General features: G+C 39.7%; 1 protein-coding gene across 1 annotated transcript in view; it reads left to right on the forward strand.

The window, feature by feature from the left end:
- Positions 1–1,697: 1,697 nt before the first annotated feature.
- Positions 1,698–23,892, forward strand: part of MEP1B (meprin A subunit beta) — a 29,907-nt gene continuing 7,712 nt past the window's right edge. Inside the window, exons 1-10 of the mRNA XM_032765270.2 lie at positions 1,698–1,760; positions 4,339–4,357; positions 4,525–4,575; positions 4,672–4,715; positions 6,014–6,086; positions 6,806–6,923; positions 11,919–12,097; positions 15,258–15,476; positions 17,414–17,566; positions 19,440–19,655. Of these exons, the coding sequence (XP_032621161.2) occupies positions 1,698–1,760; positions 4,339–4,357; positions 4,525–4,575; positions 4,672–4,715; positions 6,014–6,086; positions 6,806–6,923; positions 11,919–12,097; positions 15,258–15,476; positions 17,414–17,566; positions 19,440–19,655 (1,135 nt within the window). The remainder of the gene's footprint in view (positions 1,761–4,338; positions 4,358–4,524; positions 4,576–4,671; positions 4,716–6,013; positions 6,087–6,805; positions 6,924–11,918; positions 12,098–15,257; positions 15,477–17,413; positions 17,567–19,439; positions 19,656–23,892) is intronic.

A 23,892-nucleotide genomic window follows, 5' to 3' on the forward strand; every position in this document is an offset into this window, starting at 1 on the left:
AGCTTCCAAAGAGCACTGACTAGGTGACACCCGACAAGATCATTATTTGTAGGCAGAGAATGACCATCCTCAGGGCTGCCAATCTGGTACCCACATATGAAACAATAGAGACCAATTCCATAATTATTCCCAAAGATTCTGCCTACCTCCAGAATTATTCCCAAAGATATGAGAAAAGCATCATGTTCCTGAACAGCTAGAAAATATTCCATTGTCCCCATTATCTACCATCAGCCAGTTCTTCTTCAGCAGTGCTGATACTCAAATTTATGGGACATTTTATTAATTCAAGTTTGCTCAGCTTTGAGATCCCACTATCCAAAATTGGGGCAGTATATATATAAATCTAATGTCTAATACAGAAAAATTGTAATCATTACATTTTTGAGGAATCTTGATCAGATGCAGCACATTAAACTCATGGTTACCTAATTTTACCAAATATAGGTACCTTTTATTCTAAGTATAAGGAACATTTGTGGTAATCATTTGTGTTGGCAAATGGTGATCACTCTATATGCAAAATAGTAGAAGGCTTAACTGAAGCTTCCAAGATACTAAACAAAATCTAGACAGAAGTAGAACTGTGATCAAAGATAACAAAATGGTAATGACAAAATGAACAAATTCAATCTGAGGAAACTTGTAAATGATCCAGCAGGATACCATGATTCAACTTACTGACAAATGCAGTACTTCAAGTTAGAGAAAGGCATTATATAGAGAAGCATGGTCTCAAATTTGAGTATTGGCTCTGACAAGTCCTCTTATATGGCCTTAGGAAAGTCACAAACTTTCTCTCTCAGTTTCCCTTTCTGTAAAATAGGTATATTAATAATAATTTCTCTGCCTCACAAGAGTCTTGTGATTAGTTTCCAAAATTAAATGCTAAGTATTATTACTCCTATTTTTCATAAGGAAAAGTTACTTGTAAAATATGCATTAATGATCTGTATGGTGTGTGATACAGCATAGCCAGAGGGCAGCATAAGAGTGTTAGCAGGGGGGCCTTATTCCCTGGCAAGGGAGGAAGGTTTGCTTTAGATTAGCTAGAACAGCTGTGGCCAATTAGAGCACCTGACTCCAGTCAGAGCACCTGACTCTAGTCATGGGATATAAACCCCTGCTTCAGTCAGACAGGGGGTGGTAGTTGAAGGAGAAAGGTTGGATTGGAGCAGATTGCAGAAGAGAAGAGTTTGTCCAGAGAGAAATAGAAGGTTTGGAGGAGTGCTGCGGTGGATTGGGAAGCCAACAGAAAACCCCTAGTAGGCCCAGGCTTTATAGAAGGGAGGCCGTAGAAGCCCTCACAGCTGATGGGATGAGAGGGAAGTAAGCCAGCGGAAGAAAAGCTAGTCAAGTGGTTCACACAACCCAGGGAGGTCCCTCCCTCTCCACTCCCCTCCTCCAAGGACACTAGGGGAGTGATTAAGAACTGGTTCAGAGGCAAGCAATAGCGCCCTGAACCTACCCCAGAGAAGAGAAAGTGTGAGACCCAGCAGAACAGTACTGGCAATTTGCCACAGGTGGTAATAAATCTGATAAAAGAAATAGACTTTACTCATTGGACAATTTAAGATAAAGATACAAAACAACTAGCTACAGATACCAGGGCAAAGGTTCTGAAGTATAAAATTTATGTCCTTAATTAGAAAGTTGCTCTGAAATTGAGTCCATAACCTTTCGCAGAGTAAAGCAAGATGGGTATGTTATCTATGCCTTTGCTCCTGACTTGGTGTCTTCTTCAGGTTGGCTGTGGTCTGGTAAGAAAACAGAGACAATCTTTACATTTTGAAGTGTGTTATATGTCATGACAAGCTTACGAAAAAAAAAGAAAAACTGATGCATATAGTTCCTGCAAATGATGGTTTCTCTCCAATTAAGAACATTTTGTTTCTGAGTAGATTTCTTATTGCTGCTACTTATAATCAGTCCAGCTCTATATCTAGAGGGCCTGATCCTACACTCCTTACTCAGGCAGAACTACCACTGATTTTTCTATAGCAATTTGGCTGCATACATAGTCTAGCACTGGGACAAGGCTAAGTGGTAACATCTATTCCACTATTTGGAATACAGATAGTCATATCAAGTATTTTGTTTAATATAATAAATATGTCAATGAAGTGAATGCCCTCTTAGTCAAGCTGGACATGCTTTTCTTTGGCTGTACCAGCAGCTTCCCCAACCTGTGGTGAGCTATTTTATGACAACGTTCAACAATAGCAACTTTGAAATTGTATACTGCCTTATGTTTTTCCAGAGAAATGTAGTATTTTCCCACTTCTGTGAATGAGACTCAGTGTGATTTGCAAGAATTTGGAGCACACAATATTCTGAATCTGTGGGTCAGACAAACACTGTGTGAATGGAAGTGGAGTCTGATTACACTGCTATTACTTTGCCAGGATCTGGTACCTTTTCTCATGTTGGTATCACTGGGACAACTCATGGAGCAATGTATTACTTAATATGAGTTAAGGTGGCCGAATATAGCTGCCTTACATTTTAATGTAGGTAACATCATTCACGTGCCTCAAAGTGTTTCCCATAGTTAGGCCGAATTAACCACAAACGGTAAATTATTCGGAAAAGAGGAAATGTCTGCCGGGTAGATTTTAAAATAGTAATTCAGTGGACTAACTGGATTTCTCCTTGACACACTCTTAATTAGTGTTAGCTGGCAGTGTTATTCTTAATTGTGAATTTGTTATAAATGTACAAAATTGTAGCTATTCCTAAAATAGTAGGTGCTGGCATTCTGGTAAATTGTGTTGGCTTTGAGGCTATGGATATCTGCAGCTTGATCCTGCAGCTGATGCTCCCCTGAGTAATCTTTACACGCACAAGTATTCCCACTAAAATAAGTAATCTCACTGGGACTTGTTGGATTCCATAGCCATGAGTAAGGATTAGACCCTATGTAGCAGGAAATTACCAGCTCCTTCAACATTGAAGCCATCAGTTGGTGACAGTTTTCAGTCACTACTGACCTGGGCTGGATTTGATTACATGAGGAATTAGAAATCATTTGGTATTTGAATAATCTCACACTCATGCTTTTTCTTACTCACTAGGAGTGTATAGGTTGGAATCAATTAAATTGTTTTATGGTTCTACTTATGAAAGTTTTGATGCAGCTGGAGAATCTTGTCCAGGGACTGAAAAAAAATTAGGTTTGTGATGTATGTGTTGTTTGCATGATGGATTTTGAAGCCTGGAGGCATTGTGATTGTAATCACAGCGACCACAGAAATGCTTTACCTTTCATTAATGGTACTAAAGGTATTCAGCACTTTGGATAAAGCTTTTATTTTTTTATTTATGTTTATAGAAATTTTTGGATAAACCATTATGAAACTGACAATATTAAATCATTCTTGGGGGATTAATTTTAGTCAGATTAACTGTCAAGGCAATTATTAATTACTTCCAAACCAGATCACCATTAATTGAATTATGAGACTTTTTTGCTGTTTGGAAATAAATTGGCTTCTCTGTGTATTCAGTTCAGCTGCAAATTACACTCTTTCATTACCAGTCTCTGGCCTCTAAACCAATACATGGAACACTTCCTATTAGTAGGGGTTGGTTTTTTAATTTCCCTATATTCATCCTTACCTTGCACTCATTTACTCCTCTCAGTGAAACTGCTCTGATTTGGCCACTTAAGAGCCTGATCTGAAGCCCATTGAAGACACTAGAAAGTCTCCTACTGACTTCACTGGACATTGGATCAGCCTCCACTTAAAAAAAAAATTAAATAAGCCTAGGAAAATGAACACGATGACAACTATGTATTCTATGCAAGCTGGGTTGGAGCCTGCCAACCCTTACTTGTGAATGGGTAATCTTTACCCATGTAAGTGAGGGCTACATGTGTAGGAGTTTACAAGATCAGATTTTTCAAAAGTAGATAGTGTCTGTAAAAATCTTTGATATCATTCCCACGGCATACGTGTATCTGTTAGACATTGTACTATGGAATAACATTTTTTTTAAAGGTAGATTTATGAGATTGTTGCACATAAATGTCATAAAACTTTAGTACTTAATGGAGGGCTATTGATATTCTAGAATCGGGGAAGATTGGGCTGAAAAGGATCTCTTGGCTTATCTAGTCTATACTCTGTACTGGAACATCTGAGTGCATGCACACACAAACAGCCAAACGGTTCCCAGTGCAACCTGATTGTAGCCTATAAACACATACTCCAAGTGGCCAGCAATAAATGCTGTTAGTTGAGCTCAAGCTGGATCTGCAATATTATTAAAAGAATAATGTTCATAGGATTTCATTTTGTGTATCCTGATAATCTCTTTTTTTTTCTCCCTTGCTAGCCCACTCCAGTGTCATTTGGTGAGTTCTGTTTAGAGTTCTATATGAGTGCACTGAAGGCAGCCAACAAAAACAGCTGCTCATAAACACAGCAGGGACAGATTTATAATTAATTACATTAACTTTCACACTTCATAAAGATAATTGCAAAGACTAATGTGCTATCTCACTTGTCTCTTGTTTTTCAGAAGTAGATGTAGATGGTGGAAGTGATCAAGATATCTTGGACATCAATGAAGGTTATTTTTAATTTTCTTTTTCATATTTTGAAAGTTTCATTGTAACAATGAGAGATCAGTACAATGTCTGAATGTTAATCAGCTGTTACTTTTTAGCTTTAGGACTGAACCTTTTTGAGGGAGACATCAAACTTGATAGGGTGAGTTCAAACATAAAATATAAAACCAGAAATGTGTCGTTGACTTATGTAATATAAAAGCATGGCTGATCTGAACATGCTCAGCCCATCCAGCTTGAACTAGCCACAAATGTTGTTTATGTTACAATAAATTGAAATAATTTGGGAATGTATTTGTACAAAATGTCAGATAATGAACGAGTCATGTACATTTACAGAAGCATTATCTAGAATAAAAATCAGTTCAGCCATTAGATCAATGTAATAAAATTTCTTATTTCCCTTACTGTGATTTAGACTTGTAGTTTTAAGAGTATTGGCATTAATCACATGCAGACAGGTGTGCTTAAGATATCCTTAGTTTATCTGCAATTCTGCACAATATTTGTCAGCATATGAAACCTCACACTCTTCCCTGCATACCCTTCCTCCTCATGTGAGTTGACTCCTCATTCAAGTTTAGGTCCTTGATTAGCATCTCATCTTAGAACATCCCTCTAGTATCCCTATTCACCTCAAAAAATCACTGCATTATATAATGCATTATATCTCAAAGAATCCCAGTGGGAATGCCTGACAATCTACTTTAGCCTAATTCCTTTGAAATCAATAGCAATTTTGCCATCTAATTCAATGGGAGCAGATGATTATTAGTCACTACTGAATTACTTCTGGGATGGAGGATGGAAATCAATCTGCACATGGTACATCAGTGACAGTAAAGGAAGTTTTAGTCAAGGCCAATAGAACAAATTCCTACACTTATGACAAGAGTCATGGGATTGTTAATGTTCAGGCAGAGTAGATAGGACTTTATATTATAATGATATACTGAAAGATAGACCCTCATAAATGGCAAGGAACTTAGGATTTAGCTGACCCTGCTGGGATTTGAAACTCTGGTCCTGGGAAGTCTCTAGAATAAGCGTTGACTTTCTAATGTTCTAATAGGCCTCACCCCCACTCCACCTCTTCCCCCAAGATCTCATCCCCACCTCGCCTCTTCTCGCCCCTGCCTTGCCCCGTTCTGCTCCATCCACTGAGCACACCCCAACCTCACTCCTTCATGCCCACAGCGCCACTTGTACACCATGGAACAGCTGATGACGGTGTGCAGGAGGTGCTGGGGGAGAAGGAGGCACTGATAAGGGGGCTGCCAGTGGGTGCTCAGTACCCACCATTTTTTTCCCATGGGTGTGAGAATTCATAGAGTCGGTACCTATGGTTACAGGTAGCAGGTTAGAGCTACTAAATTTTCTTTTTACTCCTATGTCATCCCTCACTGAACTCTTTACATTTATTTTTCTTCTCAAATACAGGAACGAAACTCCATTATTGGTGACAACTATCGGTGGCCCCTCACCATTCCATATGTCCTTGAGGATAGCCTCGGTACCGTATTTGCCTTTGAAATAAATAAATAGATAGATAGAAAGATATAATAGTGTCTGCTTCGGTTGAAAATTTGCACTAGTTTTAAATACAAGTTTGTTTTTAAAGTCATCTGCCTAAGGTATGACACTGCATTAAGTGAAAAGAAAAACTTATTTGGGGATCTTTTTAATTTAGTGAATCTCACCTTTCCATTTGCACGGTTCAGTCTCCAAAAGTTTGGATATGAATAGATGAAGGGAAAGATTAACCAATTTAAGCCAAGCAAGTCTCCTAGAGGAGATGACCCAGACGTATTGCTAGCATTCAAGGATCTGAACAATGCCACTGCAGTGTTTATAACCCTTTACTTGCTCTGGGTGAATCTGAGGTGTTACTCAGTTTTTATTCAATCCTTGGTCCTATAAACTCTACTGAAGTCAGTAGCAGTTGAGAGCACTCAGCAACTGTCAGGATCAAGCATTATGTACTCATCTTATATTGTATACATGAAAATCCCACATGAAACATATTGTATTATGTTTAAACAAAACAAAGGTAGAATCCAATTTTCCAGCAGTCTAGATTCTTAGGCCTTTACTGAATTTTTGCCCAATCCTTAATCTGTCAAAACTCCAAGATTTTAATAGCAGCTTGTCAGAGTGAGGTCTATAAAAGCTCAGCAAGGACCTCAGGATTTGGCTTTCTATTTATAACAATTCTATTTGTTTCCCTTACAGAAATGAATGCTAAAGGACTTATCCTCAAAGCATTTGAACGGTATCGCCTAAAAACCTGTATCGACTTCAAACCTTGGGAAGGAGAAAAAAATTATATATCAGTGTTCAAGGGCAGTGGGTAAGAGGAAAAATGTGACAAATTCTCATTCCATTTGGCTATATGGCCAGTTTTTATGTGCACTAATTAGTATGTTCTCCAAAAACAGGGAACTGAATATAATTCCTTATCTCAACCTAGTCATTCTCCGATTTTACACATTGGAAACTATAATAGTCCATAACCTGGAATGAACTTGGTAAAGGTTAAGTTTTCCCTTATTATACTTGTTTGCAAACAAACACTCTAGGACCCAATGGAAGTTGTAACGATGCAACTGAGTACAGAACTGAATCCTTAACAGACATGGTACCTTACCTTTCATGGTAAATCAAGCTATTTGATCAAATCATTTTTTCTTGTTTGGCCTTTGGGCATATGAAGTTCTATTCTCATGTTCTCATACTAAATTTGCCTTATAAAATCCCCACAATGGAAATGCCATAGTCTAGACTGCAGGACTGCAATTTTTCCAACCATAATAAAAGGAATTAGATATGGATAGTGACATAGCAGGGTTGTGTTGAATCCTACCTGAGCCTGGAAAATGATACAAAGTCAGCCCCAGGCTATTTGTCACTATAAATATTTTACTTTATAGACCTGTGTACTAATTGTAAACCACCAACGTGCAAGTGTGATCTGAATGCTATGGGCTAGAACCACAAAGGGATTTAGGCATGTAACTCCAAAATATAGAGCCTCAAAACCTCCACTCATCTGCCACCTAACCCTGTAGTTACCTAAATTTCAGCCACTAGACAAGCCCACAGCCACTTCAGTTGTCATACCCAGCTCACATCCATGCCCCAGTAAGATCTTCAAACTAGGCATTGCCCCATCTATCTTGCTTGTGGGGCCCATTCCAGTAGGCATATTGAGAGCATGACTAGTAGATCTGGCTTCACATGAAATGTTATTAGTGGTGGTAGTGCCACCTCCTTGTAACTTTTACCCCAATGGTTAGCACATGCACCCAGGAGGAGGGAGAGTCAGGTTCAAATCCCACCTCTGTCTGATGTGGAGCAAGAATCTGAAGTCAGGTCTCCCACCTGACAGGTGACTGCCCTAACCACTGCACTAAAAAGTATTCAGGGATGCCAGTCTCTCCTGTTGAATCTCTTCCACCTTGTATGAAATACTTAAGGCATTGGGCCAGAGAGACAATGACAATGACTCTTGGAACTACCCATCCCAGCTGGGATGTGTGAGGTCCAAGTTCCAGGCCCTGTTCTAATGACTATTGATACAAAGTGGAACAGGTATTATTTTAGATGTCTATCTCCTTTTGAGGAGCGGGGCTTAGGCCAACTACTCCTCTCCTCTTCTTTTTCTACTTGTTAGCTTAGGCGGCTCTCCACTCAGTACCATGCTGGGCTTTGGTGGATCCTATTCTTGGCACCTGACTCTCCTCATGCATTATATAGGTACTGGGAGCCTGGACACCTAACTCAGGGTTTTGGACTCCGCTAGTTGGCAGAACATCTAAACATTAGGCATTGAAAGGCTGACCCTAACCTATGAATCTTCCATCCTAATAAATCCAGGTGTTTTAGCAGCCAGGTCAAAAAGACCATATAGGACTAAATCCTAGACTTCTGAACTCCCACTGACTTCAACAGTAAGAATTGCAAGATTTAGCCAATGGTGTTTAATAAACCTCATCATTATCATAGAATCATAGAACTGGAAGGGACCTCAAGAGGTCATCTAGTCTAGTCCCTTGCACTCAACGCAGAACTAAGTATTATCTAGACCACCCCTGACAGGTGTTTGTTCAACCTGCTCTTAAAAATCCCCAGTGATGGAGATTCCACAACCTCTCTTGGCCATTTATTCCAGTTCTTAACTACTCTGACAGTTAGGAAGTTTTTCCTAATGTCCAACCTAAACCACCCTTGCTGAAATTTAAGCCCATTGCTTCTTGTCTTGTCCTCAGATGTTAAGAACAATTTTTGTCCCTCCTCCTTGTAACAACCTTTTATGTACTTGAAAACTGTTATCATGTCCCCTCAGTCTTCTCTTCTCCAGACTAAACAAATCAATCTTCCTTTCATTAGGTCTGTTTTCTAGACTTTAATCATTTTTGTGCACTTTTCTGGACTTTCTCCAATTTGTCTGCATCTTTCCTGAAATGTCGGTGCCCAGAGCTGGACCAATACTCCAGTGAGCTAATCAGCGCGCAGTGCAGGAAAGAATTAGCTTCTCACGTCTTCTAGAATACTTCTGCTAAATAATCCCAGTAATGATACAGCGTTACACTGTTGACTCATCTTTAGTTTGTGATCCACTATGACCCCCAGATCCATTTCCACAGTTCTCCTTCCTAGGCAGTCATTTCCCATTTTGTATGTGTGCAACTGATTGTTCCTTCCTAAGTGGAGCACTTTGCATTTGTCCTTATTGAATTTCATCCTATTTCCTTCAGACAATTTCTCCAGATCATTTTGAATTTTAGTCCTATTCTCCAAAGCACTTGCAACCCCTCCTAGCTTGGTATCATCCTCAAACTTTATAAGTGTACTTTCTATGCCATTATTTAAATCATTGATGAAGATATGGAACAGGACCCAGAACTGATCTCTGCAGTACCTCACTCATTATGCCCTTCCAGCTTGACTATGAACCACTGATAACTACTCTCTGGGAACAATTTTCCAACCAGTTATGCACCCACCTTATAGTAGCTCCATCTAGGTTGTATTTCTCTAGTTTGTTTATGAGATAATCATGCAAGACATTATCAAAAGCTTTACTAAAGTTAAGATATACCACATCTACTGCTTCCGCCCTATCCACAAGGCTTGTTACTCTGTCAAAGAAAGCGATCAGATTGGTTTGACAAAATTTGTTCTTGAAAAATCCATGTCAATTGTTATTTATCCCCTTATTATCTTCTAGGTGTTTGCAAATTGATTGTTTAATTATTTGCTCCATTATCTTTCCGGGTACAGAAGTTAAGCTGACTGGTCTGTAATTCCCCGGGTTGTCCTTATTTCCCTTTTCATAGATGAGCACTATATTTTCCCTTTTCCAGTCTTCTGGAATGTCTCCTGTCTTCCATGACTTTTCAAAGATAATTGCTAATGGCTCAGATATCTCCTCAGTCAGCTCCTTGAGTATTCTAGGATGTATTTCATCAGGCCCTGGTGATTTGAAGACATCTAACTTGTCTAAGTAATTTTTGAGTTGTTCTTTCCCTATTTTAGACTCAGATCCTACCTCATTTTCACTGGCATTCACTATGTTAGACGTTCAATCATCATTATGTTCCGTTTTGTACCTCTGTTAGAGGTGAATTTGCCATAGCAGACAAAAGCATTGGCCCATCTACTCTGGTAATGTATCTAGCCTTCATTGCTAAGTTATACAAAGCCGTGCTTAAGGAGAAATTCCTTCCTTATATGCTTACAGTTTCATTACCCTTGTCATCTTGACTAGCTTATCAGTAAAAGTTATTAATAGTCATAAACTTTAAAAAATGCAGCTGAAGTATATGACTTTACAGCCTCTTGGCTAGCAAGTTTCAACAGGTACTTTTTTCAAATTGGTTCCATCCTTACTACCCTTTGTTTCCCTGTGTGCCCATGTTTTGTTGTGATAGGATGGGGTAAAAAAGGCAAGAACTGATCACTTTTCACTCTGTCCTATATAACGTTGATTGTTACAGTCAAGTCTCCTATGTCTCTAGATTAAATAACCCTAGTCTAAAGGGTGTAGTTTGGGCAGCAGCGTAAAATTCATGGGGATGACAAACAGATCCATAAAACTTTATCATCCCCTTTTTTCCAGATCATTTATGAATACATTGACCAGCACTGGTTCCAGTACAGATCCCTAGCAAACATTCTACCTACCTCTCTCCATTTTAAGAGTGGCAGGTAGCATCCTGCATCCATTTGACCATTTATTCCTACCTTTTGTTTCCTATGTTTTAATCCATTACTGATCTATAAAAGGACCTACCCTCTTCTCCCAGACTGTTTAGTTTGCATAAAACTGTTTAGTTTCCCTTCTGTGGGGGACCTTGCCAAAGGCTTTCTGAAAGTCCAAGTACACTATATCCACTGGATTGCCCTTGTCCACATGTTTGTTGACTCCTTCAAAGAATTCTAATAAATTGGTGAGGGATGATTCTCCTTTATAAAAGCTGTGTGGAACAAAATACGTTGAACACAATTCTGTTCTTTACTATCGTTTCAACCAATTTGCCTGGTACTGAAGTTAGGCTTACCAGCCTGTAATTGCCAGGAGTGCCTCTGGAGCCTTTTAAAAAAAAATGGTGTTGCATTAGCTATCCTCAGGTCACCTGGTACAGAAGCTGATTTAAGTGCTAGGTTACCTACCACAATTAGTTTTACAATTTCATATTTGAGTTCCTTCAGAACCAAAAAGTCTGTCTCTCTCACCAACAGAAGTTGGTCTAATAAAAGATATGACCTGACTCAACTTGTCTCCCTATTTTTAAGGCTGTACAGATGGCTTCATTCTTCAGGGCTGCCAATGCCAGCATCTTCCCCAAGCAACTAATTTCACTAAGGAGGGAAAAATCCTTAATTAAAAAATTAATTAGATGGCCTGAATGTTGTCTCTTAAAATTTTCCAGAGGAATCACCTTTCTGGCAAAATTTTATGTGGCTCCTCATTTCTGGGTTTTTTGCAGTATCAATGAAAATCTCATCAATCCTTTCTGTCATTAGTATTGTGACATTTTCCTGTTAAAGAAATAAACTAATAGAAACAAAACAAGTTCCAGACAGACAAACATAGTGAAAACCACTAAACTGAATATTAGAGGAAGGGACAAGTCTGAAGAACTAACTCCAAATATATTAAACCAGAATAATTTATAGAAAAAAAGAAATGCGTTCGCTATGTATCAAACACATTATTTCATAAAACTTTGTAACGCCTACATTTAAACTGTATCTGTCAGAACAGACTGATTAAAAAGATTACTGGGGGACATCAGTTATGTATTTCTCAGATCTGTCCTGCATTTTATTTTATTATTAGTTGCTGGTCCTATGTAGGGAACCGCCAACAAGGGAAGCAGCAACTCTCAATTGGAGCCAACTGTGACAGAATTGGGACTATTCAACATGAGTTCCTTCATGCACTTGGATTCTGGCATGAGCAATCACGATCTGACCGGGATGATTATGTCTCCATAATGTGGGACAGAATTCAGTCTGGTAAACCATTTTCATTGGCGTTCTTTTCATTTAAGTCAATGGAGAAGGCTAATCTGCGTAACATCTCATATAGCTACAGTAGGATTTTAAAAATATAATTCCTTCACCTCAAATTTATTTATTTTAACAACTACCCACACCGAAGAGATAAATGTTAAGGGACCTATAATGAGGGCACTAAACCTCAATTATTATCATCATCATCTGTATCAAGGCATTTCCTGGAGGCCTCAGTGCAGGATTGGGGCCTCATTGTGCCAGGTGCAATACCCAGAGTAAGAGAGCACTTAGGAGCACAGTACAATAATTGGATTCATTTATTGTAATTTACAGTGGTGCCACCTACTTCTCTAGAAGCTTTTGACATTATTTAAAAAAACCAAAAACCCAGTGCAACCAAATCAAAAGCAGGAGCAAACCATGGAAAATCCCAGCAAAACTACAACTCGCTGACACCTCCCAACCTGTGGGACTTTTTCCCCACTAAGGGTTCTAACCCCCTTCAGCAGTCACCTGGGTAAAAATATGAGCCATGTAGCATGTGAGTTCAACAATTCTGGACTATTACAGGCAAGGGTAGGAGCTTCTTCCACAACTGAGGCCGTCTCAGGAATCTTATTGGTCTCTATTTCTTTGGCTCATTATGAGCTGTGTTTGTCAGGCAACATGAAGGTCATGGTACTGGATATGAACTCATTCCTTCCTAACTCAAGAACATCTACAAAATCCAACACTAAAAGACATAATTATTAGATCAAATACATCTTATTTATGGATGATCAGCCAGGAGCTGCAGATGTAAAAATATATTGTAGAGAATGACTTAATTTAAACTGTATCTGTTTTTTGGATCTGTATTTAATTATTTTTTGCCTTACAATAAAAGAGAAAAGAAAAGAAGCTCAGCCTATTTAGGTTAACAAAAAGGAACCTTAAGAGGTACGGTGATGACAATCTAAGTACCTACATGGGGAGAAGATTTCTGATAGAGGAGGACTCGAATTTATCACACAAAGGGTTTATAGCAGGGGTGGTGTTTAAAGTGGATCAAACTGAGTTAGACTGATTTGAAAACAGTTGCATACACGATGCACTCAATCATTGTGCTGTGAACTCTGGAGTCCTCTTGCCAACTAGGTTTGCTTCAAATTGAATTAGTGCAGTCTACTATTTTTGTGGATGTAATTGCTGCGCACCACTTTTTCCATGCTTCCAACAGCTATCCCACAGTGACTTTACAGGTTTACCATTATGGACTTGTCCATTCACCTGTGTGCCTGCCCCTGCTCTGGTGTTCAGTTCTCAGGACATCTCCTTTGATAGCTGGTGTGGAGTTAGAATTTGCCCATTTACTCCTGGATCTGAGTGTATCAGTATTCTTGCAATACAACCATGATAGCACTCCAGCTGTCCCACAACATGTCTCACACAGCTCCTTGCAGCTGTGCTGAAACCCTGGATCTCATTGCCATCTGGGGAGAAGTGTCAGTGCAGGAAGCTCTTGTGGCCAGCCACTGGAAGAAAGATTTTTTTGTGTACATTGCTAAGCAGATGTCTGAGAGGAGCCACAACCAGGATGCCAACCAGTGCCAGATAAGGAGCTCAGGAGTAAGTAATGGACAAAAGGAATATGCAACCTGTCCATTTTATGGTGAACTGAACAAGATCCTACACTGGGGTGGCCAACCTGAGCCTGAGAAGGAGCCAGAATTTACCAATGTACATTGCCAAAGACCCACAGTAATATATCAGCAGCTCCCCATTTGCTCCCCCCATTCTCAGCCCCTCCCTCCCACCAGCAGCCCCTCCCAATCAGCTGTTTTGTGGTATGCAGGAGGGGAGTAGCGAGGGCACGGATGGCTCAGGGGAGGGGGTGGGAAGGGGTGGAATGGGGGCAGGGGTTGAGCAGTGAGCACCCCCCGGCACATTGGAAAGTTGATGCCTGTAGCTCCAGCCTCAGAGTCAGTGCCTATACAAGGAGCCACATATTAACTTCTGCAGAGCCGCTTGTGGTTCTGGAGCCACAGGTTGGCCATCCCTGTCCTACACAATTATAGCACTACCCATCCAAGACACCACATGGAGCCTGCTGGCTGCACTCTCCCCCCACACTGAGGACAATCAGCAAGGTCCACTAGAGGATGAGTGGGAGGATACTAGAGAACAGAGGCGTTGACTTTCTGAGTTCTGCAGGGGGTGCTTGACCCCTGCTCTGCCCCAGACCCCTCCCCCACTCCACCCCTTCCCCCAAGGCCCTACTCTTCCCCTCTCCCACCAGCACCTCCTGCATGCTACTGAATTGCTGATCGCGGGAGGCATGGGAGGGGAAGGAGAAGGGGAGAAGCACATCAGCAGGATCATCCGTGGATACTGAGCACCCACTATTTTTTTCCCATGGGTGCTTCAGCCCCAGAGCACTCATGTAATCAGTGCCTATGCTAGAGAGGAGCTGTCCCCTAAGAGGCAGGATCTGTTGGGGATCCAGGACCTTGATGCCAGCCAGTTGAAGAGCCAGCCCCAGTCATGCCTGCAATAATGTATCCCAATTCCTCCCCTGCTCTGAAGCAAAGGACCATATATCTCTGCCCCAAGAATGCTATTCCATCAGTTCACAGCAAACTACCACCATGTGTTCACACATTGCAAACTGAAAACAGAACAGACATCCTGTGCATATGCTATTGGTGCAAGATGTGAACTGGGAGTTACCAGATGTTTTATATTAAACCATCCAAAGTCAAGTTTCAATGGTCAGAAGCTGAAGCTACAAACATTTCGGACCAGAAATAAGGTGGTTTTTTTTTTAATTTTTACAGTGATGGTAAATAATCATTGAAACAACTTAGGATTGTGGTGGAGTCTTCAGCACCTGAAGTCTTAAAATCAAGACTGGAGGTCCAAAAGATATGCTATAGTTTAATGAGAAGTTGTAGGTTTGATACAGGAATCATGTGGTAAAATTCTGTGGTCAGTGTTATGCAGCAGGGCAGACTAAAAAAATCATAGTGCTCCCTTTTGCCCTTAAAAATCTATGACTCAGTCCTTGAACTCTTAAATTACGCAGTTTTCTTAATTTAAAAGCAGACTGTACATATATGTATTTTAGATAACTTTTATATCCTGATTGATCAGTTATCCCTCCCTTCATTTTCTTCATTAGGTAGAGAACACAATTTCAATACATACGATGATAAAACATCAAGCGCCCTGAACGTTCCTTACGATTACACTTCTGTGATGCACTATAGTAAAACAGCATTCATGAATGGAACTGAACCAACCATAGTAACTAACATACCAGAATTCATGGATGTGATTGGGCAACGAATGGATTTCAGTGATTATGATCTCCAGAAACTAAATCGCCTATACAATTGCAGTATGTTTTTCAAGTTCTCTTGAATCATTGTTGCTTTTTCTGTCCATTATATGGAAGAAATCAAGAAATATTTACCCAGCACAGGTGAAAGAGAAGCTAACGGTTTAGAAAAGTGGGTGTGTTAAGAGCAACAGAAATATCAGTACAATTAAGACAGTTAGAAATAACAGACCACGCCTGCAGGAGTCCTGCTGTGTAGAAGGCAATGCAAAGCTTCCAATGAAATTTTATTTGATCTTAAGTTAAAGAACGCTTTTACTAGGCAGCTGATTTGTGTTCATCCCTTGGGTGGTTTCTTTAAGACATGCTTTACTGTACAAAGTTTTTTGGTTCCCCTGCAGTTGTGGTAGGCACTTGCAAAATTCACATCTCTGCTGTCTTTATTATATCTGCACTGGCTGTACCCTTACCTATCACAATTTGGGAGATACAGGATGTGTGTCATCCAATTACACTGCGGGGGGGGGGGGGGGGTTCTCTGAAGAAAATATGGTGTTTTTTTTAAAGCCCTTCCAAATCCAGTCTAGATACAGTATGGTGATAGTGTGAGACCAGTACCTCTGCATGTAGGCCAGCTAATTCAAGAGGAAGAATGAAAATAAGGGAGAGAGAATTATAATATATGGTTTCATTATCAAAGGGATTAAAAATCTGTAATTGTGATTGGCTAAACCAGTTCAGATAAGTATACACTGGCATGCAGATCATAATTTTTTTGGTAACCTCACTTCAACAATAAGCAATCATGCATCATTAGACATTATGTTTTAAAAAAATCAATTATGGTTTCAAAAAACATTTTACAATAAGTATGAGCATTAAAATTCTACAAGCTCCTAGTAAAAATCCCTTTGCTTGCTTAGGTCCCAGGTCAGCAACACACTTTAGGCACATAAAGCACTTGAGGTCAGTGGGACTTACATATGTGCTTAAAATTTAAGCGTGTCCTTAAATTCTTTGTTGAATTGGGGTCATAGCTGGTCCTCCCCTTATCTCTTGCAACTCTGTTTCCCCTTTTGTAAAGTGTATACAATCACTTTCTTTGTCTTTCCCCCACATTCTATTATTTCCTCACTACATAAGTGTCATTCTATATTTCTTATCCTTATCTCCATTCACATCCAAACAGTGGGAGAAATCACAGGCCTATTGAAGTTAATGTGTGTTTTGCTATTGATTTAATCAGGGCCAGGATTTCAACCAGTCTCCCTCCTAGCTTAGACAGAGACCTAAATCTGGCCTCTACCTTCCCTGTATTAAACTATATGTTGTGCATTCACTCAGTATGCTTTTAGTTTATTTTTATATGAGACAGACAAAACGTTCAAAATTTCCATGGGCTGATGCAATCATACGTTTCAAATGCAAACAAGTTTGTGTGTTACATTTTTTTTTAATTCCATCTAAATCATGTCCTCCTGACTGCTCTTTAGTGTTACATTCAACTGATATTCCAAAATTAGTAGTCTAACAAAGACATCAGGGAAATTTTGGTAAAGCCAGTGGCCATGCCTGGGATAACTGGAGGAGATGGAGATCTGAAGGGGAAGGAGAGTCCATCATCATTTTGATTGAGTAAGGACTGGAGGATCTGGGCTATCATTTTTATAAACAACTGTCTATTGCACAATATCAATACAACACTTAAGAGATGCAGAAGACGATTAATGGATCTCTCAGGTATGATGGAGTCACTTGATGTTCACGATTGCTGAAAAAGAACCCAAACTTTGCATTAGTCAGTTCCACTCCAGTATATCACAGCTAATTACAGGCCCACTCATGTGAAGTGCTAAACATGCAACTCATATCGACTTTGATGAGATTGGTGGATGCATAGGATTCCATAGGAGCCTAATGTCTTAGTATTCTCTCTAACACCAGCTTCGGAAGACTAAAATTCAGATGTACCACTTACTTGCTTTTGTATCTTGCAGCCTCCTCACTAAGCTTTATGGACACATGCAGTTTTGAACTTGAAAATGTGTGTGGCATAATTCAAAGTTCAGAAGATAACAGTGACTGGCAACGTGTGTCTCAGGTACCTGCTGGCCCACACACTGATCATACCAATATGGGACACTGCAAAGGTAATGTCAAGGAATTCTTATCTTTTGAAAATGTTTTCTGCTAGGACAGAATTGTGACTTTGACCTTCTCCAGAGTGCACCTGAGGATGAATTTTTAACCAAGTAGCATAAAATTATCAGGAACACTTGTTATTTTTACTGTAGATATTAATGAAGGTTGAAAGTTCTAATCTCTTTCCTGTACTTTCTGGCCTTTGGTATAGTAATAAAACAAGAGAACTATACAAGATGTATTAATTGGCTTAAAAAAAGATTTACAAACCATTGTAGTTCAGATAGATGAAAAATATTTCTGCTATTACCATAAATTCTTGTTTGTGTTTAACTGCTCAGTAGAAAATCTGGAAAGGGTTGGGATTTGAGAATATATATTATTTGGGCTGGGTAAACAGTTCATTGGAAATAAAAACTGATTGTTTTGAGCCTGCCAAAACAATCATCATGAGTTTTGGTTCAACAGCGTCAGCCAACACACCAGGTAGTGTATGCAAGCAAATAATGGGCCATCTGGAAAGGAGTCATTGGGGCAAACAACTTGACTAATTTTAAGATAGAGTTTAATAGTTTATTAATGGGATTCTATGATGGGGTTGCCTGAGATAGCAGGGGATTAGACTCAGAGATCAGGAGGCCCCCTTGCAGTCCGATCAGTGATGGATTTAGAATTAGTGGGGCTCTGTGCACAGCTTCACTTTCAGGGCCCACCCCTCAGGACCCAGCCAAGAAAAAACATTCTTTCTTATCTCCCCTCCCCACCCCTTTTCATTCTTTGTTCTTTATCCTCCTCCTATGAGTAATGGAAAGTAAATGAAAATAAAGTGAGGTATCTTGATTGGGGCAGGGGGGTAGGGTGAAGGAGGAGGTGTGGGAGTTGGGCTCTGGGAGGGAGTTTGGGTCCTGGGGTTGGGCTGGGGCAGGGGATTGTGGTGTGGGAGGGGGTGAGGGGTGCAGGTTCTGGGAGGAAGTTTGGGTGCGGGCTCTGGGCTGGGGCAGGAGTGCAGGAGAGGGCAGTGCTTACCTTGGGTGGCGTGGCTCCCAAAGTGACTGGCACACACACTTCGCCGGCAGCGGCTCCTAGGCAGGGGGAACAGTGGGTCTCCAGGCATCGCTACCCGCAAGTGCAGTTCCCGACTAATGGGAGCTGCAGAGTTGGCACTTGGAGCGCCACAGGAACAGGCTGTCCACTTCTGGGAGCAGCATGGCGTGGATGGAGGAAGACAGAGCAGGCAGGGAGCCACCTTAGCCCTGCTGCTGGCACATCTCTGCGTGCCCCTTGGGGGGAGGAGGGCAGCAGGTTTCCGTGTGCTGTGCAGCGCAGGGACAGCATGTGGAGCCGTCTCCCCCCACCCCACCAGGAATGCACAGAGACATGCCAGCAGCCGGCTGGTTCTGGGAGCAGCATGGGGCAATGGGCCACAGAATGCAGGCTACCTGCCTGTCTGAGCCCTGCTGCACTACTTGCTGAGACACGGGGGAAGATTGTCAGATGAGATTTGTCCTGCATTTTGGTGGCCCCCTGTCATCAGGGGCCTCATGCTACTGAACGGTTTGTTTTGTTGTAAATCCACTCCTGAATCCTATGTCCCTAAATGGCTAGACCAGAAACGCCTATGCTTTGGAACATCAATACTAAGAGTCAGGCAAATGGGGAAAATAGCCAGCAAAAGAGAAAAATTCTCTTTACTCTGATACCGTATCCCCAGAGACTTTAAGCCCTTTGAGGTAAGGACTGTCATTTACTACATTTATACCGGGCCTAACACGCTGAGTCCCCTAGGCATTATCACAATATAATGGTAAATAATATTAATAAAAATGTAACCAGAAAACTGTACTTTCTTTTTCTTTTGCATTTCTCATGCACTTTTGACAGATACTGGGTACTTCATGCATTTTAATACCAGTGCTGGCAGCATGGGAAACACAGCTACTCTGGAGAGCCGAATTTTATATCCTAAAAGAGGATTTCAGTGCTTACAATTCTATTATTACAACAGTGGTCATGAAAGTGATAAGCTGAACATCTTAGTCAGGGAGTATGATTTAGCCAACTCCACTAGTGCTTTAAGGCTCGTTGAAAGGATACAAGGTATGAAATAAAGTTGCTTTTTATATGTGTGCCTTCTGGTTGGATATATATTCAATATGCTTAACAGACTGCTGGAAGGGAAAAGCATAGTATAGTGAAGTGGCATTTTTCCTTCATCGTTGTTCATCTTTTAACTTCTGTTCTCTGTAGTTTCATTATTTGCTTTCTTCTCTCTTGTTATTGCAGTGCTTCTATATTAGCTGAGGATATAATAGGTGATGCAACCTCAGTCATTTTCCAGTAATATAGTCAGTTACTACAACTGACTTGCACTTATCAATAAGGTTCTCTCACCTAACATAGCTAAAGATCCACAAACATTCATGGTAGCTGATCTAAAATTGCAGGTGTGATGGGTTGGATCACAGAAACCCCTTGGAAACTGCCAACTGATGTGTCAAGACTACTTCTGTCCATGCTTTCCTACCCTGGCAGCTTGGGACGTCAGTGTCCTGCCTGGTTTGAGCCAGACCCGCTAGCCTGCTGCAAACCCAGACCCAAATCTGAAGCATGTCCCCTAACAGCTGTAGGGTTAATTGAAAGCAGGTTAAGAAGTGTTCCTGTCTTTAACACTCAGATGCTCAGCTTCCAATGGGGTCTAAACTCTAAATAAATCCATGTTACCCTGTATAAAGGGTAAACTCAAATTGTTCACCCTCTATAACACTGATAGAGAGGTAGGCACAGCTGATTGCCCCCTCCCCGCCCCAGGTATGAATACATACTCTGGGTTAATAACTAAAAAGTGATTTTATTAAATACAGAAAGTAGGATTTAAGTGATTCCAAGTAGTAACAGACAGAACAAAGTGAATTACCAAGCAAAATAAAGTAGAATACGCAATTCTATGTCTAATACAGTAAGCAAACTGAATACAGATAAAACCTTACCCTCAGAGGTGTTCCAGTAAGCTTCCTTTTACAGACTAGCCTCCTTCTAGTATGGTCCAGCAATCACTCACACCCCCTGTAGTTACTGTCCTTTGTTCCAGTTTCTCTCAGGTATCCTTGGGGGTGGAGAGGCTATCTCTTGAGCCAGCTGAAGACAAAATGGAGGGTCTCCCAAGGGTTTAAATAGACTCTCTCTTGTGAGTGGAGACTCCCTCCTCTCTCCTATGCAAAGTCCAGCTCCAAGATGGAGTTTTGGATGGGCAAGTCACAATTTACCTGCTGCCTTGAACATCCTCAAGTAGACTTCTTATGTGGATTGGAGCCTTCCAAGAGCACTGGCCTGCTAAATCTAGGGATGTGAGTTCAATCCTTGAGGGGGCCATTTAGGGATCTGGGGCAAAAATCTGTCTGGGGATTGGTCCTGCTTTGAGCAGGGGGTTGGACTAGATGACCTCTTGAGGTCCCTTTCAACCCTGATATTCTATGATTCTGTGATGCTACAAGTGCTTCTTGACTGGGCATTTAACTTGCACATTCCTTTCTCAAGAAGCTGACGAAATGCTTTACTAAGGCTACTTAGAAATCAAGTAAGTACACAGCCAATATTCATAACTTCGACACAAAAATGACACATGCATACAAATAGGATGAATAGATTCAGTAGATCATAACCTTTACAGAGATATGTTACATGGCATATGTAGCATAAAACATATTCCAGTTATATATATATTCATAAGCATATTTCCATAAAGCCTTACGGGGTGCAACGTCACAGCAGGTAGATGTGTCTTCGACAACATAAAAAGTTGCAGAGCAAATTAATATTAAGATATTAATATTACAAAAGTGGAAAAGTTGGAGTGAATTTAAAAGATTAGCCGAGTGCCCTGATTTGAGGGATCTTATCAAGTTGGAAAAAAATATTTCCAGACATTTATTTAACAGTGTTTGGATTCACTTCACAGAAGTATGTGAATAACATATCACAATTTGCATTTGACACGTAGCTTGATATATTCTGTGAGCTTTCAACTGTAAATAGATTTAAAGAGACTTAGACACCTAACTCCTATTGGAAATCAACAGGGCTTAGTCATTTGAGTACTTTGAAAAATTTAATCTATATGCAAGTTTCTTTCCTGTTTCTTTTCTCCCTCTTTTTTGAACATATAATAAACTTTAAAACTGATAAAAATCCCACCAATCTCCAGGTTTACAGGACCAGTCTACAATAGTGTATTCCCCATATAAGGACTAATTAAAATGCATTGAAATCTACAGAAGTTTTTTCAATGATTCATCAGGTTTTGGATCAGGCACAAGATCTTTTGTCATTGTTAATAAGTCAGAACGGATCCCATTAGAAAAGGTAAATGCATAATAATTATACATAGAGTACCCAGTTATCCCTATGCTCACTCTTTTAGACTGAAGAATAATAAATACTAAATAATAATAAATACACTTGTTCCCCTTTACAACTAAGGTTTATTCTACATTTAAAAGTTAGTCAATATAGCTGTGTTGACCAAGGGTGTGAAAAACACCACACATCCATGGACTTAGCTGCATCTACATGGGAGGAGGGGGGTGTTAGATCAGCATAGCTATGTTGAGGAAAGAATCGTAGCTATCAATCATTTAAGGAGACGGTATTCCCACACTAAAAGAAAAAAACTGTCAATGCAGGCTGTGACTACAGGGTTATGCCCAGCATAGTTATGCTGACATGGTTTTGTGGGTATAGTCTGCATAGTGTAGAGATAGCCTATGTCTAATTAGACCTGTTTGTTTGCAAGGTCTTCCCTGTAGCAAATATCAAATCCTCTACATCTTTCTTTCCTGCGTGCTTGACCGCCCCATGAACCTCACCAGCTGGTTGCTCTGGTGCTTTTGGCATCCCTATACACTATCAGATTCCTCTCATACAAACTGGTATCAGGGCTTCTCAGGGCCTGTGTAGATCTCAGGTTAATTTAAAGGGAACCCCTAACTCTCACTAAACCTATCCTGACACAAAGTTTACTCTCTCTATACTTTAGCCTACTTCTTGAAATCTATCTCATGGATATTTGGTTGCAGGACAGGGTGGATAAGTCAAAGAATTTAAAAAAATATATATTTAAATCAGATTTTTAAAAAAATAAAAATTAAGTAGAGAGTTTTTTTTTAAATAAAGCTGTTTAAAATTAAATTTGAAATTGAAATCCCATGTTAAGGCCTAAATTTATTATCTATTAATCATTTAAACTAAATACAAAAACAACAACAATAAAAAAACCCTTAAGCAGTACACATTTGCTGCCAAGTTTTAAAGGAAGTCAAACCACTGAACTGGTGGAAGTCACTGGCTAAGCACCTGGAACCAGAGTTTGACGACACGCTAAACCAGATTTTGATAGCAGCAGTCTCTTTTGAAGCTGCAGAGAATATTTTCTGCATTTCAGTTTATTCAACTAGTTCAGTTCAATGATTAATTAATTTAAAGTTAAGAAAGCAGTTGGCAACCAAAAAAATAGGTATGAGAGGATGAGATCTGCTAGTTGCAAAATCCTGGAGAACATGGTGAGAGGAAATAATCTGTTCAATTCACTAAATACAGATATTTTATTTGCTTAATAGATCAGATAGTTTTCAATACAAAATGTTTGATGAACTTTTTTTCCTTATGCATCTAGAATATTTAAGGTACACACAGCTATTTTTTATTTAATTAAAAAAAATAAAATGCTGGTCTTGTGCATTTTAATTGATTTGAATTTCCATACAAATAGAACTTGACACAAACCACAAATAAAAATTAATCTAGTAAACAAGAAATGCATCATTTACCATTTTCTAATATAAAAATGTAAAAATTAAGAATCTATGTATAAATTAAGCGATATAACTACTTAAATAAATATGTTCAGATATAGCATATTATCCCGATTAGCAAAAAAGAAGCACCAAATTTAGTGCAAAAGTTATATTTAGTTGCAAATCAACATGTTTTAATGGTTACCAGCCAACAAGAATCAGTCTTTCTTTAAGAAAATAACTAAATGGTACAAAGGGAAAATACAAATAAAATGTATTTAAATCAAGGCTTCTTGCTTGCTGATTTACATCATGATTAAAATCGATAATTTAAATAGATCTATTTAAAATCAATTCATCCTTTTCTGGTTTTGAGATATGTAACTGTTCACATGCATGGGCTGTGTTTTGGTGGTGGCAGAGGTGAATTGTGTTGTTTAGGAGGGGTTTGTTACAGAGATACTAGGTAGGATTTTGTGCATGTCCAGTTATCACAACATTTGGATTAACTCACTGCCAAATTCTTTGGAAAATATATAATCAAG

This window comes from Chelonoidis abingdonii, chromosome 2 (assembly GCF_003597395.2).
Source record: "Chelonoidis abingdonii isolate Lonesome George chromosome 2, CheloAbing_2.0, whole genome shotgun sequence".
Lineage (NCBI taxonomy): Eukaryota > Metazoa > Chordata > Testudines > Testudinidae > Chelonoidis > Chelonoidis abingdonii.